This window comes from Staurois parvus, unplaced genomic scaffold (assembly GCF_062004578.1).
Source record: "Staurois parvus isolate SC_StPar_1 unplaced genomic scaffold, SC_StPar_1.0 ptg001435l, whole genome shotgun sequence".
In the NCBI taxonomy this organism is placed as follows: Eukaryota; Metazoa; Chordata; class Amphibia; order Anura; family Ranidae; genus Staurois; species Staurois parvus.
In genome coordinates this window covers 146,436-164,210 of record NW_028319231.1, presented here as the reverse complement: position 1 = coordinate 164,210, position 17,775 = coordinate 146,436, and the positions used below count along the sequence as shown (strand labels likewise).

The 17,775-nt window shown below is 42.0% G+C and overlaps 1 protein-coding gene across 1 annotated transcript; it reads left to right on the top strand.

The window, feature by feature from the left end:
- The first annotated feature begins 497 nt into the window (after window positions 1-497).
- LOC149435977 (interferon-induced very large GTPase 1-like) lies at window positions 498-10,192 on the top strand. The gene is given in 3 exon segments (XM_089662182.1): window positions 498-794; window positions 5,414-7,002; window positions 7,005-10,192. Coding segments are annotated over 3 exon segments (5,031 nt in total). The 5' UTR covers window positions 498-513; the 3' UTR covers window positions 10,166-10,192.
- Window positions 10,193-17,775: the final 7,583 nt, after the last annotated feature.

The window sequence follows — 17,775 nt, the reverse complement described above, 5'->3', positions numbered from 1 at the left end:
CGGGACGTTTTTACAGCGGCTGTTTTTGGCTTTTGACATTTTTTTCTACAGCCAGTAAACCCCCCAGCATGTTATCCTATGTGTCCATACACACATAGACTGGAAGCACTTTTTTTGGCAGGCCGCATTTTTTTGGCTGGAAAAAAACTCAGGACTAGTGAATTTCTGGAGGAATGTTTTAGCTGTAAAATCGCTCAAACACTGAAAAATGTGGAAAATCCTGGAAAACTGGCGATTTTGGATATTTTTTTGATTGGCTACAGATGATCAGCAGGTCTCATTTATAAACCATTGGCCAGGACCTGCTGACAAAAATCCTACTGTGGCCATCCTACTGTGGCCATGAAGTACATGTCTGTGATCCAGCCTGCCCATGCCACATGCCTGCAGTAAATGCACCGTGGGCAGCCAGGAACTGGTCAAAAATAAAACTCACCCCAAATCATCATTGTTTCACTTTAATGTCAATAGTAACATAATGTACTTTTTTTCAGGAGATAAAATCCAGACATCATGACCTGCCCCATGAAGGCATCAGCGATGATTAAGCATCTAAAAGGAAAACTAACACAAGTGTTTGCGGAGAATGTGGACGGCTTATATGATGAAGTGGGATCTCTCTGCATCCTAACCCATCAGGAGTATATAGATCTGTACACGATTCCGGAACATGGAGAGAGAACGGAGAGACTGATAGACCTCATTCTACAGAAGGGAGAGCCGGCCTGTGAGAAGTTCCGAGATCATCTCGAGAACATGATTTCCAGGTTTCCAGACTTGCGTGGTGTGTCTACAGTTTTGAGTGAGTTATCTTCTTTCATTTCAATAATTCAGAACCGTCATAATGTTTGAACATTTCCTGTCTTTCCCGTATTCAATACAATCAGTGAACATTCTTTACTCCCTTATGGTTAAACCCCAGTAACTCAAAGGACCGGATTTAGTAAAAGCAAATGTAAAATTGTAATCTAGACTTGTGTTGCTGGTTAATTTTAACACCTTTGCTCACCCAGCAAGCAGGATCCCTTAACTTATCTGTCAAAGCCGAAACTTCAGGACATATGTAGCACTACCCCCGTAGGAGCCGCTCAAGAATATTTAATGTGTGTCCCTCTATAGTCCTGCGTTACCAGCTCTTCAGCACTCCCACACCGCAAACATTCACAGTCAGGAATCCAGTCACGAAATGTTGGTCTTGATGATTTTATTGGGAATATCAACGTGGATGGGGTATAGGGGTGTAAAGGATGCCTCATGGACTGAATCTCGAAAACAACTTTCCTGAACTATATACAACTTTCTCTTTAAAGCCTCAACAAACTTGGTTGGAGTGCTAGCCAACAACCCCAAATGAGAAAGTCACTGATGTCCTGAGCAGGGGACCCAGATCCTGTGTCCTTCAAAAAGAAGACAGTCACTGGCAAGGGGGCAAATCTGGTTTCCCACCAGAGTGTTCCTTCCCCAATCCACCCAGGGGTTTCAAGTTTATTCTCTCAGGGTGCTCTCCTGCACAGCATGTGAAAGGCTGCAGTTACCAGGCTTGTAAGCTGGATGCCTCCCTCCTGCTCCACAGGTGATCCTCCTTGAAGGAACCAGCTTGCAGGCAGGCTCCGACTCAGTGAGCCCCATGGCTGCCTCCCAGCACTCTCCTCCTGACCATCACCTCTCACACCTCCTCCTTCCTCCTACTCCTCCTGACTAAGCAAGCTCCCTGCCCTTTTAAGGAGTCTGTCCCCTTCCAGCCTCCTGTTCAGGATTGGCCAAAGTCCCTAAAGAGCTATTCCTTCTGAGCTTCCTAACAGCTCCTGACAAACCATTATTGGGATCTGACCCCCCAGTGTAACTAGGAAGGTGTTACACATACATTACATTAACTGTGTGCATGGACCACCCCTTAGACCCCTTTAAAGCCCCCATTGTCCCACAATGTGCTACAGCCAGCTACAGTCCAAGATATCATGATCACATCATGGTGAAGCAAAAAGACAGAACACTTTATTGTCACCAACCAAAAGTGATGTTTGGAGGCCACAAAGGGCCTCTTCCTCAAGCAGCAGCCAGATACAGAGCCCCCATCACCCCCAGTGCTCCTATCACAGCTCCATCAAGCTCTGGGGATTCCCTGTTTCCACCGCATTCCTGCTCTCTCTGCACTGCTACAGCCCAGAATTTCCTTGTTCCTCTTCTGATAGTTCAGTCCTAGTTTTCTCCTGCACTTGCTTGTTCCAGCTCTGTTCAGGTATTGCTTTCTTTCCAGCCTGGTTCCAGCCCTCTCTACTCTGCTACACCCTGGGATTTCCTTGTGACTCTTCTTACAGTTCAGTCCTTATTTTTCCTGGTTTTCAAACCACACTAATGATCCTGGGAGTGGCCTGGAGGGTATTTAAGTCTTTAAAAAGGCTCTTCTCACCAGCTACCTGAGACTTCTAATACTGCAGCCTGCTATTGCCTGATTGTTGCTGATGTGGACTGCCCAACTACTCTCACTGCCTGCCTCAGCCTCACCATTGTCCTTAACCCCCCTGGAAAACAGTGAACTCCGGCTTTATCCCCCCCCCCCCCCGCTATAACCAGCTCCTGGTCTGTCTTGCTCACCCCACTATGATCTTCTCCTATTGCCTGCTCCTTGACCATGGTCACTTTCTGGCCTGCCTCCCATACACTATAAGATCTTCCCTGCACCCCCCCCATGCTCAGATCTTGCTCTGCCACTAACCACTTCCCTCTGCTCATTCCAATCATGATCCCCCTAATCTGCGACACTGTCCTCCCTGGTGATAATAACCTTCTCGTGTGCTTCCTTACCTGCCAACCACAACCAGTTCCCAATCTACATTTCTTTCTTCTCCCCAATCACAAAGGTCCAGGTTCAGCCTTCAAACCTCAAAGTTTCTACTCTGTCGCTCATATTCCCGGTACACAATCAGTTTAGACTGTGTCCTATGTGTCCTCCTCTCCAAGTCACAATTAAAGTGATATTACAAGCAGATTATTATTATTATTTTAAATAAACATGACTATACTTCCCTCCTCTGTGTACTGGTTTTGCACAGAGCAACCCCTTTCCTTCTCTTCTCAGGTCACCCACAGCTTGCTATGGGGGCACCTGAGCAGGCTCGCTCCTGAGCTGCTGCTCTGTGTGACCATTCACACACAGAGCATGACTCGACCCATTCTCTCCTGATTGGCTCACTGGCTGTGATTGCTGTCTCAGCCAACGAGGAGGGAGAGATCCAGGAGGGACAAGGCTTTTGTGCACATCGCTGGATCCAGATGGGGCTCAGGTAAGTGTAGGGGGGCTAAAGAGATCTGAATGGAGTTGGGTTTTGAGGGATTGTGTTCTGTATACCCTCCCTTAGGGCCCGTTCACACTAGAATGCAGTGCAGGAGAGCTGCGTTCCTATTGCAATCTGCTGTGGGGGTCAGTTCAAAGTTGACAACACCCCAAATGCAGGTTGCAAATGTCCGCACCGGCCCACACAGGATCACATGGTACAAAAGTACCAAGTACCAAGTACGTTTCAAAAAGGAGTGCATGCATTACTTTTGGTGTGGTGCGATTTCACCCCTTTCAAAATGAATGGGGCTGAAATCTCACTGCACAGAACTGCATGTGAATTGGACAGGAACCTCACAGCATTCCTGTGCGATTTCACATGCAGTTTCTAGTGTGGATGGGCCCTTAAACCTTGACATCATAATCATGAATTGGAATACATTTTGTAAAGAGCTATGAGAGCTGGGGCTTACCCAATGCTTCAGTGCAGAAATCCTAAAAATGTATTTTAGAATATTGGTGTGTATAGAAATCACAGAACCCCATAGGGAAATATTGACATTACATCAATCCAGGGGCATACCTACAAGGATCACAGGGGTAACAATAGTGATTTGGCCCCATGATCTAAGGGGCCCATGCAGCTCCCCTGTATACCTGGATAGGAGGGGAGGTGGGGGTGACATGTAGAGGAAACGATCCCCTCCATTTTTCTCCTGCAACCATTGAAAGCCTGCTTCTCCTTCTCTCCCTCTCACAGGCATTCAGTGTCTGCAAGAAGAAAGTGAAGGGGATTGATTCCTTTATATGCCACCCCCGCCTCTCCTCCTATCCAAGTCCTGCTGCCCCCTGGGCCCTTGGGTACTCCCTGGCTCCTCCTCACTGCCAGAATCCTACTTTCCCTCTCCCACCAGCTGCTGTGGGGGATGAGTCAGGATGGACAGTAGGGAAGAGGCCAGTAAATATGTAGTTTACCAGCCCCTTCCTTTTCTGAATGGACAGTCAGTGACTGGTACCGATCAAACTGTGTTTACTATGCTTCAGTTTGTGAATGAACTGGAAGCTCTGTACAAGGCTATTCCTGTTCATTCATTCTGTGCAGTTGAAGATACAGAGATGGAGGTGGAGAGCTGTGTCCTCAATCTCCTTTCTCTGTCTCAAAGGTGGAACATCAGAGGTCTGTTTAGACCCCTGATATTTCAACAAAGTCCAACAGGGTTCCTAAAAAATTTTTAAAAATTTAAAAAAACTGTAAAAAAAGAATAAATAAAATATAATGGTAAAAAATAATAAAAAACAAATAACTACCAACCCCAGTGGCAGAACTACCAGGGCGTAAAGGTCACACTGGGCCCTGACATTCCACCACCATGGGGAGCCCCAAGACAGCATGAAGAAGGCCTGCTGCAGAACATATGAAAGGGTCCCATGATGGGAGTAAAGGGCCCCAGAATCAGTGGAAAGGGCAATTGTCCCAAAGGGAGGAGCCCCAGCCAGGGGTCAGGAGGACCCTTCTTGGTTTCTTGCACCGGGGCCCTGAGGGTTCTAGTTACTCCTCTGACAAGATCTATAATGTACCCCAATTGAAACTACTTAAACACTGAGGGTCTGAGGTAGGCAGACTATAATGCATTCATAGATCCCCAATTAGAAGCTTTACCATGCGTGACTTGAGTAGTCTGAACACAAGCTGTAGACATTCAGTCTGAAGGTGTCACTCCATGGACTTCAGGTGGAGGCAGGACTACTTTGTGGTTCAACTTTCACTTTGAAACATGGTGCTCTATGGAGTCTGTGCTGTGTATGCTGGTGGGGGAGTTTCCATTTTTGTACTCAGCCAGAACTAAGTTGGCTTGAGTAAGTAGATAAATACACAGAAAAGCACTTTTGAAACCCAAAACTAGCAATCAAGTATTTTTACTGACATAGGAAAACTAAGGAATATAACAATCATACCTTTTTGAGCACTCCACTGTCAGACATAAATTAGGCCCTCTCTACCCTTGCGTAGGCTGATCACAGGCTACTATAGTTGTAGTAATGTTCTTACCGTATCCGTATTTTCCAATTGATTAATTGATTACAATGTTGCAAGTAGACTGGTAATATAGAAACATATAATAAAATAACAATTTATTTTCTTACAGAACTTCATATAAGAAAAACTACCTTTCATCAGTTTGCAGAAAAAATGAACATGGAACCACACCTGACTACAAAATTGACTCTGAGGGATATCTTGAGTATTGGCTTAGATAATGTGCATGACAAACCTCCTAAAACTATAGAGGATCTTCCCTGGAATTACTTAAGGAAACTCATGGTCTTAAACAGGGCTGCAAGAGACGTTCTTCTTGAGAAAGAACAGTCTACTGGTGTTGACATATATGATAATGGTGATGATGATGATTACAACCTATTTAATGCTTCTTTGATTACAGGTGATGATTCCTCAGCCTCTGTTCACCCCCTGGATGTCCTGTGTCTTCTCCTGCATTGCTCAGACAGTTTTCTGCAACAAGAAATTGTAACCAAATTGTCCATGTGCCAGTTTGCTGCCCCTCTGCTGCTCCCTTCTGGTAAAGGGTCACACTGCACCCTCATGCTTTGGGCAATGAGAGACATAGTGAAGAAGTGGAGACCTCAGTCATTAGCAGACATTAAAGGGTTCAGAGAAGAAAATGTGGTGAATACTTCCATGCCAATCTTCTCATTTGTCAGACTTGGAAAAAACAAATTATCCAAATCAAAAATCCTGAACCAAGTTCTTAATCCACGTCAGCTACATAACTTCTTCATACATGACAATATGGAAGGAGGAAACATTAAGAGGGAAATATCTGATGGACTGGTAGAAGTTTCCTGGTATTTTCCCTGTGGTAAGTCGGATGTTTTCCCAGAACCCATCACAGTGACCAACCTACGAGGAGACCTGGAGGCCAACTGGGACCAGTTCATGTTTCTGACAAGAATTTCATCAGCTGTGTTTACATTCATTGAGGATATTTCTGAGAGAGAATTCAGATTACTATCATCCTGCCCTACCACTGACACCCAGTATTACTTCATTGTTACTCCCAGTCCTGGCAAAACTGTGAGTACACAGACACTGAAGACCCTTCAAGACTTAATGCCAGTTCTAAAGATGAAAAAATCAAATGTGATAATACATGCAGGCACAGCAAATGAGGCGGCATTTGTAAAAAAACTACAAAGTACTATTATTAATTTCTTAAACAGTAAGCCAAAAGAAAATAAAATGAGAGACCTTGAGAAAGAAACTCATGGATTGGACATCCAAGTGGATGAGAGAGTTCCTGAATGTCAGAAGGCCAGGGAACTTGCCAGGAGAATTACAGGAGAAATAACAAATGTGTCTGAGTATAAGAACATCACTATGAAGTTACAGGGAGATCTCTGGAGACAGTTATCTAATGTGGAAAAGGAACTTTGCAGAATGACAAAGCAAGGTGGTAAAGACACTCAACAATATCAAGATGAACTGATGAAGAAACGTATTTCACTGCATGAGGAACAATATAAGCATGATCTGCCCCATGGTTTGATGCTCTTTATTGATGCAATCACTCATTTGTCTGAGATTGAGAAACAATATTTTCTGAAATGGATGAAATTTGAACTTGATTCAATTGCTAGAAATCATCTTTCTAATCTACAAGCTGAATACAAAGAAAAATGTAATGATATCTTAATCAATAAGGAAGACAGATAGACCAGAAAATCTCTGACAGTTCTTTAGGAATTGAACATTTCCTACGTGAGATGGGACAGTTTTATGAAGCTGAATGTTCCATGGCTAAAGAAAACAAAATACATAAAAGCCAAAGACAATTTGCTGGACTGCCAGGAATTGCTGCCTATCTCTTGATGAATGGTTTCCCATTGGAGCTAATAGATGGAGATGCCTCCAACATTCCCCTACGGTGGATAACTGATGTTCTAAATGAGCTGGACACCAAAACAGGGGGGAAATGCAGAATGAGAGTAATCACTGTGCTGGGAGTGCAGAGTACAGGAAAATCCACTCTTCTCAACACCATGTTTGGTCTTCAGTTCCCTGTGGCCAGTGGAAGATGCACACGAGGAGCCTTCATGACTCTTCTTAGTGTGAAAGAGGACTGCCAGGAGGGGCTGGACTGTGACTTCATCCTGGTGATTGACACTGAGGGGCTGAAAGCTCCAGAGTTGGCTTCCTTGGAGGGCAGTTATGAACATGACAATGAACTGGCCACACTAGTGGTTGGGTTGAGTGAGATCACCATAGTCAACATGGCCATGGAAAACACAACAGAAATGAAGGATATCTTACAGATTGTGGTCCATGCTTTTCTTAGAATGAAAGAAATAGGAAAGAGACCCAACTGCCAGTTTGCACATCAGAATGTGAGTGATGTGTCTGCTCATGACAAGAACATGAGAGACAGGAAGAAACTTCTGGAACATCTGAATGAAATGACAAAAGTAGCTGCAGAGATGGAAAATAAAAGTGTAATCAAAACTTTCAGTGATGTGATGAATTACAATCTGGAGAAAGACAACTGGTACATTCCTGGACTCTGGCTTGGGGTCCCACCAATGGCTCCAGTAAATTCTGGGTACAGTGAACATGTGTCTGAATTAAAAAAGTATTTATTGGAATTAATGACAAGCAAAGAATCCCAGCACAGGCCTTTACAAATTGCTGAATTTACAGAATGGATAGAAAGTTTATGGAACGCTGTAAAACATGAGAAATTTATCTTCAGTTTCAGGAACAGTCTGGTGGCAGAAGCCTATAATAAACTATCTATACGATACTCACAGTGGGAATGGGAGTTCAGAAAATTCGTCCATGATTGGCTGATCCGTACAGAAACAAACATTAAGAATCAGACTGCAGAGAGTCTAAGTGATGAACTTTGCTACATATTTAAGAATGAGCTGAACAACGTGTTGGTTAGTAGAGAAAGTGAAATGTTGAAATTGATAGAAAACTATTTTGAGCAAAAAAATGAAAATGTTCATCTAATAGAACGATACAAACAAGATTTTATTCTGAGCACAACATTCCTGAAGGAGGAATTGAACAGGAATTCTCTTGTGAAGTTGGATGAGGTGGTTTCAATTCAGAAAGGAAAATTTGAGATTCAGAATATGAAAAATAATTCCCAGAAATTAATTGAAGACAAAATCACAGATCTCCTCAGGAGGTGCCGGGAGAAGAAAGAAAAGCTGAACAATGAGGCTTTAAAGAGAGAATTTGAGGAGATGTGGAAGAGGACACTGACAGACCTGCAGATTGAGAAATTAAAAACACACATTGTCAGCAGATCTATGTTACATCAGCTAATGAATGACATGAGGAATAAAGGATCGGCTATAAATGAACACTTACTGGGTGTGAAGGATCCAGCTATCGCACAACCTGATTTCAAGATGGATGATAAATATATTGAGAGTGGATGGTTCAAGAAATTGAAAGATTCATTTTTGCATAATTTAGGTGTTAGACCTAGAAAGCAGCATTTTGACAAAATAAATGATTTTGCTCATTCTCTTATAGATAACTGTGACCAATATATCACAGGGAAGGTGAGGACTGGAGAGGACTATTGTGAGAACTACTGCCTGCAATTACTTCATATGATTACAACAGAGATTTCCAAAGAGTCCAAAAATCTTCATTTGTCCCCAAGGTTTGAACTGGATATCAAGCTTCACATTCTTGGGAAAGCTTCCAAAGAGTTTCAGGAGATGCATGAGAAATTCCTTCAAGAGAACGATCCAAAACTGTGTTTGGAGAAACTAAAGCCTGGATATTTAGAAACATTTATCAGTCTATTTCAAGAGAAAGATATTTGTCAGACTAAAGCCAAAGAATTCTGTGATCAATGCTTAAAACCAGCAATGAGGGATCATGTTTTCCACCATCTTGGGCAAAAAATAATGGATAGCATAGTAGAAAGTTCAGACAATAAGAAATTCAGCAGTAGAACATTTTTTCAAGATTTTTTACTGAAGGAGCTGCTAGAAGAAATGTCCTTTCAGGAATATGTGAAGTATATACGGTCATATGAGAAATATACAAGAGCCTGGATACTGAATTACACTGAAACATATGCAACACCCCAAATCCTAAAACCATTACAAGAAGATCTGCTCTCTTCACTGGACACAAAGATAAGATCAGCTCTTACTGAAGACAACTCTCTTAAAAGTTTATCAGTCTCAGATTTTTTGAAAAGTGTATGTGAGATACTAAAGGAAGAATTAGTAATCCCACAGACTGCAATGCAAGTGATCACTTTCCAGAACACGGCTGATGTTGGCCAATTTTCATCTGACATTCAGCTCTTCCTCCAAGATACAGAAACAGAAGTCTTATCCGAGCTGCAATCTATGGATATAAAGTCTGTACTCTCCAGGGTGGAGGTGAAGCCTCAGGATGAATTGTTCAGGAAGGTTGTTGGCTGTGGGAAGCAATGTCCATTCTGTAAAGTCCCCTGTGAGGCCGGAGGTGATGAACACAAGGAGCACTTTGCTACCATCCACAGACCTAAAGGCCTAGGAGCATACATATGGGTTTATACTGATATCTTAGTCACTGATATATGTAGTACAGGTGTTGTATCTAATGGATCATTTAGAAATTCAGACACAGAACACAAACCACACCCATACAAAGAGTATCGTACCATTTATCCAGACTGGTCCATCCAACCAGATCCCAGCATCGAGTCATCCGATTACTGGAAATATATTTTTGTTACATTTAATGAGAAATTTGCTGAAGAATACGAGGCAAAACCAGCAAATCTACCAGACGGCTGGAAATCCATCACAAAAGAAAACGCTCTGCAAAGCTTAAAGAAAATGTTCAACAGCTAAACAGAGAAGACAAATCACCACAACGTGTAATTCATCATCCACGTCATTGTCTGCAAATCGTTTACACTTATGAAAAATAAAAACCTTTCCATGGATTTTCTCTAATTGGAAAAACATTTCAAATATTTCCCTCACCACCACGGCCACAGTAACCAGGGTGTGACAGAATGTCTGAGAATCCTCATCCCCCCATGCTATAATGGGATCATTGCTTCTCCCAGAAGATTCCAGAACATTCCAAGTCATATTACAGGTGGTGGTTGTATCCATGGACTATGACATTCCTAACACTGCACTGGAAATGTTATAGATGATATCTCTCTAGGAATGATCATCTGATTCTATGTTTTATTGTACTACACATTATAATATAATAAGACAGAACCTCCATTTAGCTCTCATGTTGATGGATTTCAGCATTTGCTCTAAAACAGACCATCTCAGTGTCTACAGAACAGAAGTCGGGAAGATTATTACAAGAAGGTTTGTTAGAATATCTGTAATGTATGTGGAAGCCCCGGAGAGGATTGTTTCCCCAACAACACTGGAGTTTCACATATAGAGGGGAATTTATCAAAACTGGTGCAGACAGAATCTGGAGCAGCTGAGAATGGCAACCAATCAGCTTCTAGCTTTTATTTTCAAAGCTTAACCGGACAAGCTGAAGATGGAAGCTGATTGGTTGCCATGCTTGGCTGCTCCAGATTCTGTCTGCTCCAGTTTTGATACATTCCCTTTATAGTGTTTCGGTATATAGTATGTGTATGGGGGTTGGTTTACTAAAGGCAAATAGACTGTGCACTCTGCCAGAGCAGTTACTCCAGAGCTTAGTAAATGAGATTGTGACCGGAGTCACTTTGGGTGGGGGGCCCATAGAACAAAGCTCACTTTGGAGAGGTGGGGAGACCCCTGTCTCAGCTCCCCATATCCCTCTTATGTGTAAGTCACCCTGTGCCTGTTAGGGGTACAGGGTGATCTCTCCTAATATTGGGGTGGGGGGTTGCTGATTTGTTATGTGGTTGCATCCCATTGTTCTATTGTCTGTCTGGTTTGGGAGCAAACTATTATGGGATGTATGTGTTTGTGTATTAGCTTAGTGGGGGGGTGTCTCCAGCAGCCCTCCCTCCTGATGGGACTGTCTGCTGCTGTGAAGTTTGAATACCTGTGTGTCTCTTGTTACTAAATGTAGATTGCCCCGCCCTGTGCCATTATGCAGGGAGGGGGATTGTCCCCTGAGTGTATATATCTTGTGTTCAAATAAATTAGTCTACCTCCTGGTTCACTTCAAGACTGGTGTCGTCTGGATCTTGGGGTAACAATAACCAGAGTCACTGGTCTCATGTTCCAGAGCCTGGGAAGCAGCTTCTTGATGGAGATACCCAGTCGTGGGTGTTTGGGGTCCGTTATAGAGGTAAAGCTTTGCTTTGTGAAGAATACCCAATCACCTGCAAGGGAAATTTAAAAAAAAGCATTTTGCTTGCACGTGATTGGATGATGGAAGTCAGCGGATATTCCGCTCATTTACTAAGCTCTGGAGCAACTGCACTTTGCAAAGTGCGCTGTCTATTTGACTTTAATAAATCAACCCCCATGTGGTACTATATGGTTACATTCAAAGACCTGAACAGCCCTTCCATTACAACCGTCAGAAATGATTTTGTTCACACTGAGGGATGTATTTCTATAAATGTGATCATAGCAATCCACCCAGTGAAAGTGCATGTACATGTGTTCTGTGTGAATATAAACACATGCCATTAGGCTACTACCTGTGCTGGATTTGCTTGTTTTTTTTATACCTCAAAAGGGAAAATACCAAAAGCAAATATTTTTTATTGATCTGGAAAATACTGGATTTGGCCACTAGAAGGTGCTAAATATTATTGGAATTCCCTATCGTATTTATCACCATCTAGTGGCCAGACGCGGTATTTTCGATTTTAAATAAATGAAAAGCATTCATCCAGCACAGGACACAGCCTAATGACATTTGTTTATTTGCCCCATTCACCCAGAACAAATGTGCGTTCACTGTCACTGGGCGAGTTGCTATGAGCAGTTTTTTTAAATAAATATACTTATATGATTTTCAAATAAATATGCTTTTTCATGTGTATATTCCATGTATAACCGCAATGCACAATCATGGTAATCTCAGTCATGTATTCTTCCTATTTCTGCTTCATGTATGATTTGGAAATATATATCCTTTCTCATTCTCTTTGTTTTGCTGTACCCAAGATAACTGAATTGTGTTGTTTTTGTAATGATTATTTGGGTGTCAGAAGTGATGTTCAGAGGGTGAGGGTTGGGGGTCGGTAGGTGTAAGTAGCTGGTTAGATTAGATTGTCTGTTTAAAGCTGACCTGTCATCAGATATACTCTTTATTTTAACTAAATAATTGTGAATGTTTAGCACTTCCAGGTCTTCATTACCTCTCACAGAGATCACAGTGCTCCCTGACTATACCTTCATCTGCTTGTCTCTCCAGAAGGACATCACCATCTTTGTTCAGGCATCATCCAGGCTCACTATCTATGCTCAGAGCTGACATGTTGGCTCAGAGATGACACAATCATGCAAATCCTGGTGCCTGTGCAGTTCTTGGCAACATTCACATATGCCTGACACAGATCAGCCTCTGCCACAGCCTCTCACCTTCTGACTTGTTACACTGGTCTGATCACTGGGGGAGGGGAGACTGAGGAAATGTTTCCTCCTGCCTGCAGTAGACTGATGACATCATCTAAGTCTAGGCAAAGTTGCAAGTTGGAGCTCAGGGATGGATTTCAATGATAACAAATGATGGTGTTTACTGTGACGGTCACTAACCCATCCATGCCGTCTTATAGAGTTACTGAGAGGTCTACATCAAGGATTGGGTTTAGGAAGCAGATTACAGTCTCGGGGATTGATGCGATAACCAGTTTTTGTCAATGAATTGTAAATTTCACTGGTGCTAAGAACACCTAACAGAGGTAATGAGAACATAAATAAACACTTTTATACTCATCTTGTGGTCTTGTGTTATCTTTTAACCCCTCGCAGGCTGGCCCCTGTACATGTTTGACCAGTCCACTCCCCTATCATGGAAGTACCAGTATGTCCTCGGAGGACTGAGCTCCTGCACACTGGCAGCCCTGTTACCGTACTATGATTGGACACAGTGGATCACAGGAAAAAGGTACAGAGCCAATGAGAGTTGTTTTGTACCATGTGATCACTGTGACCAATCACAGCATCACAGAACGCAAAAACAGACTGCAGCTACCAGCAGTGTGTCACTTATTGGCCGGTGATCAGGAAGCCCTTATACAATGATCAGAAAGAAAGTCTCCTGACCACCAGCCAGCACCAGTGCAATCCAGTAAGAATATCAACAGTATAAAAATCCACCCCCTAATGTCATCCACCCCCTAATGTCATCCACCCCCTAATGTCATCCACCCCCTAATGTCATCCACCCCCTAATGTCATCCACCCCTCTACAGTAGACATCAGCTCCATCCTCTGATCTGACCTGTATATTAACCCCTTACCTCCCTTATGCTGCACATACTCTTTCACCTCTATCCCGCACTGTATGTGACCTGCACGTTAACCCCTTCACCTCCTCCTCCATCTGTACATGTCTGTACAGAAAATACCTGCTGATCCTGGCAGAAATACACTCAGCTCCTAATGTCCTGTTGTGAGCTGACAATGAATCTCCTGGACAGCATCGTATGACGCCCCGTGAGGACGTCGGATGACAAAACTAGTAGGGCGGGGCTTCTTTTGGATGTGACATCAGGACGTTCCTCGCAGAATGTCGGCTGTGATATCGCGGTGAGCGAGGCTCGTCCCTGTTTTCTTGAGGCTGTCATTGCTGGTGTCGGCTGGACACCCTGTTTGTGAGAGCATTTCTGACGTTTTAATAAAACATGTTGGTTTTAAACGTTCTGCACCATGATTTCCTTTTTTGATTCCCCGAATATGATCTATGCTATGGAGACGTGATGACTACCTGCTGTTAAGGCTCTTCCATATTGTGCTGATTGGCTGCTTGCAGTATATTGAAACGTATATATATATACTTGTGAGCTACTATGATGAGAATCTAAGATATTCCAATTGATTGTGACAAACAAAAATGTAATCCACCTGCGGTTCGCTGGCACTCACACCAACTCATTAAACAGTGTTCTGTGACTAAAACATAAATGTCCTCATAGTGCCGCCCTCCTATATAAATTATCTGTAATAGTGTTATGATATCCAAATCAGACAAAACAAATAAATGACAATTAAACAATAAAATATGACATATAAAATATAATATATGATGCAGGAATTGATCATCTATTGCCTATAACATCATATAAAATGAATAGACCATAACTGTGCTTGTGATCATAAGTGAAATCTAATGGTGAGCAAAAATCAATAAATATTTACACATAAAAAAGTCCTCTTCCAATGTGAACTGCAATGGTGAAATACTACTCCCACAATCCAAGGGCAGTGTGGTCCTAATATGCGCTCACCTTAAGTTTTGCCTAAAAAAAATGGGCAAAACTGGCTTTTTGTCCTTACAGGACTGATGAGATAATCCTCCTATATGGGGTTTTCCGAATGGCAAATAAATGGTTGTAATTGAATCTTAATCCACCTGGGGTCTCTGCAGTGAATGTGACTGATGCTTGTCAGGAATGGATGGATGGATAGATATCTCCCTTTTTCCCCTCCAGGGGTCTCCTTCCTCCTGTATCAATCTCTCTCCCGTGTATCACGGATGGATAACATAAGGGAAAAAGAAACCGTGGTGCCTTATCCTTTTTAAAGATGTATTTTATTACTGCTGGATATACCACTCACATTGATTACGTTTGCAGCAAGTAGAAAAAATGTCAGCATGGCCTGCAGTCTCTGCTATACTCGCCCTGCTTATCCGAGACAACGTCGTGACGTCAGAGCCCCTCCCCTACGCGTTGCGTCACCGGGTAACGTGACTTCATCAGGGGGAAACGATTGGACATCACAACTCTCATATCAGTATATATATATATGACGGCCGCCATTTTATTGAAGTCCGCATGCGCGCGGCCATATTCTTGGGGTCTGATGTGTGTTATGCTTCACCCAGACTCTAACAGATAGAGCTGTTAATGGTAAGTGTTTTAACCCTCTGTTGTCAGACATTGGTAAGCGGATAAGCCGTGCATCACATCACTTGGGTCATGCTTAATCATAGTATACATCTTGTACAGTATAAATATCAAACCTAACATCAAACTATGACATCATGTTTAACCATACACACCTAAAACCTTTATTATACAAATGTAATTACTGATTAACATTGAATTATTATCTATATTCCTGATCATATTATATCCCCAAAACTTTTAATATATAATAATAAAAACAGATAAAATCATAATAAATAAATCATGAGACTGCATAAATCTAAATAAAGTTAATTCTAAAATATGTGGGTATCTAATGTTCCTATAATCTGCCACCTAAATAAATAGTATGTGGATTCCCTCAGCTCTCCTGGCGGCGGATCCTATTATCTACTACCTCTTAATGGAAAAATATTTTTATTTATATTTAAAACCCAGATTATATATAATCTGGGTTTTAAATATAAATAAAAATATACTCGGTGGTGGATTTTTTTGCACGGTGTTTGATTTATACAAGATTTCAGAACTGTTTAATTACTTTGTTATGGGGGATGGACTTTTATAAAAAAAAAAATTCTATCACGGACATCATTTATTTTAACTAATAATTTCTGTATTTACTTATATTTAGGGCACTCTTTGATTTATTCACATTTTTACCTTTTTTTTGGTTAGGAGTGCAGCTTTTGTTCTATTTAGTTTGTGGCGCTTTTTTTCTCTATTTCTCATATTATATAAGATGTCACTTCTGCCATCATTGCTTACTACGTGGGAAATCTGTGAATGATCACAGAGGTCACATGGTACAGGGCTATTCACAACAGCCTTGTACCATGTGACAAGCTGTGACCAATCACAGCTCACACAGTATTTCTCAATGGCTGCAAGAATGCAGCCAGAGAGAAGGAGAAATGGTTGCTTTTACAGCCTTTATGGGTGTAAAAGCAACCAGTGTAAAAAAAGAAAATCCCCCCACAGGTAGTACAGTGTCATCATGGTGACACTGTACTGCTAGGGTGACAGTATGTAAAAAAAAAATAATAATAATAATATAAAAAAATGTAAAATTATTTTTTTTAAATGTTTAAAAATTATAATTTTTGGTTATAAACTAATTTGGGTTTTTTTTTTACAAAAAATATAACGGAATAAATTTTGGACAAGATTTATGATGAAAGAATATTTATTTGCAAAATTTTTTAAGAAAAACACTTTTTTCAAAATTTTGGGACTTTTTAATTTACATAACACAAAAAATAAAAATCCCAGTGGTGAATAAATACCACCAAAATAGAGCTTTATCTGTCTCAAAACACTGCTAAAAAATTAATATGGGTACAGTGTTGCATGACCGCGCAATTGTCATTTAAAGTGTGATAGCGCTGAAAGTTGAAAATTGCCCTGGACAGGAAGGGGTTGAAAGTGTTCGAACTGGAAGGGGGGTAAAGTGTCCCGACTGGAAGTGGGGGAAAGTGTCCGGACTGGAAGGGGGGGAAAGTGTCCCGACTGGAAGTGGGGGAAAGTGTCCCGACTGGAAGTGGGGGAAAGTGTCCGGACTGGAAGGGGGGGAAAGTGTCCGGACTGGAAGGGGGGGAAAGTGTCCGGACTGGAAGGGGAGGAAAGTGTCCGGACTGGAAGGGGTGGAAAGTGTCCAGACTGGAAGGGGGTGAAAGTGTCCGGACTGGAAGGGGGGGGAAGTGTCCGGACTGGAAGGGGTTAAAATCGTATATGAAAACAAAATAGCCATGTGAAAATATTGTATATGGGAGAGGCAAAAACATTTCAGTTGTACGCACTGATCTTTCTGGTAACAATCATCCATGAACGGTTTTTTTTCTATGGACGGTCATTAATTGAAAGTTCTTACACAAACGTTTGGGCTGCTATCTTGTGTGTACTCTGAACCGTGGCTGCCAGTTATAAACATGGAACTGATGGCAGGTATCATTTACTGGAAACCCAACCCTTCCCAGAAAGGAGAATCACTTTCACTTTCACGTGTCTCCTGTAATTTCTCTAGCTGTCTCCAGGCTGGATTTACACTTTGGGGATGCAGGCATTTTGCTGTAGCACACTATTTTTTTCTCTTTTTTTTAAGGTAAATGAACTCTTCCCGTGAACATTTTGTATATTTACCTGTAGATGGGTTAACCGACCAAACCTGCAACATAGGAGCACTCCCTTAGGAGTCACTGAAATTTGGGGTCCCCCTGTAGTCCTGCACAGTCAGGCAAAACGTATTTTCTCAGACTTGCATTCTGGAGACAGTAAACAGTCCTTGAGCTTTGTTTTTTGGGTTATTAAGGATATTGAACTTGGATGGGGTAAGGGGTGTATGAGATGCCCAAAGAGAATGCGACTGAGGACAAATTCTTAGCAAATGTACAAATCTCGTTACAGCAAACTCTTCTGGGAGATCTCCAGCCTCTCCTGGTACCC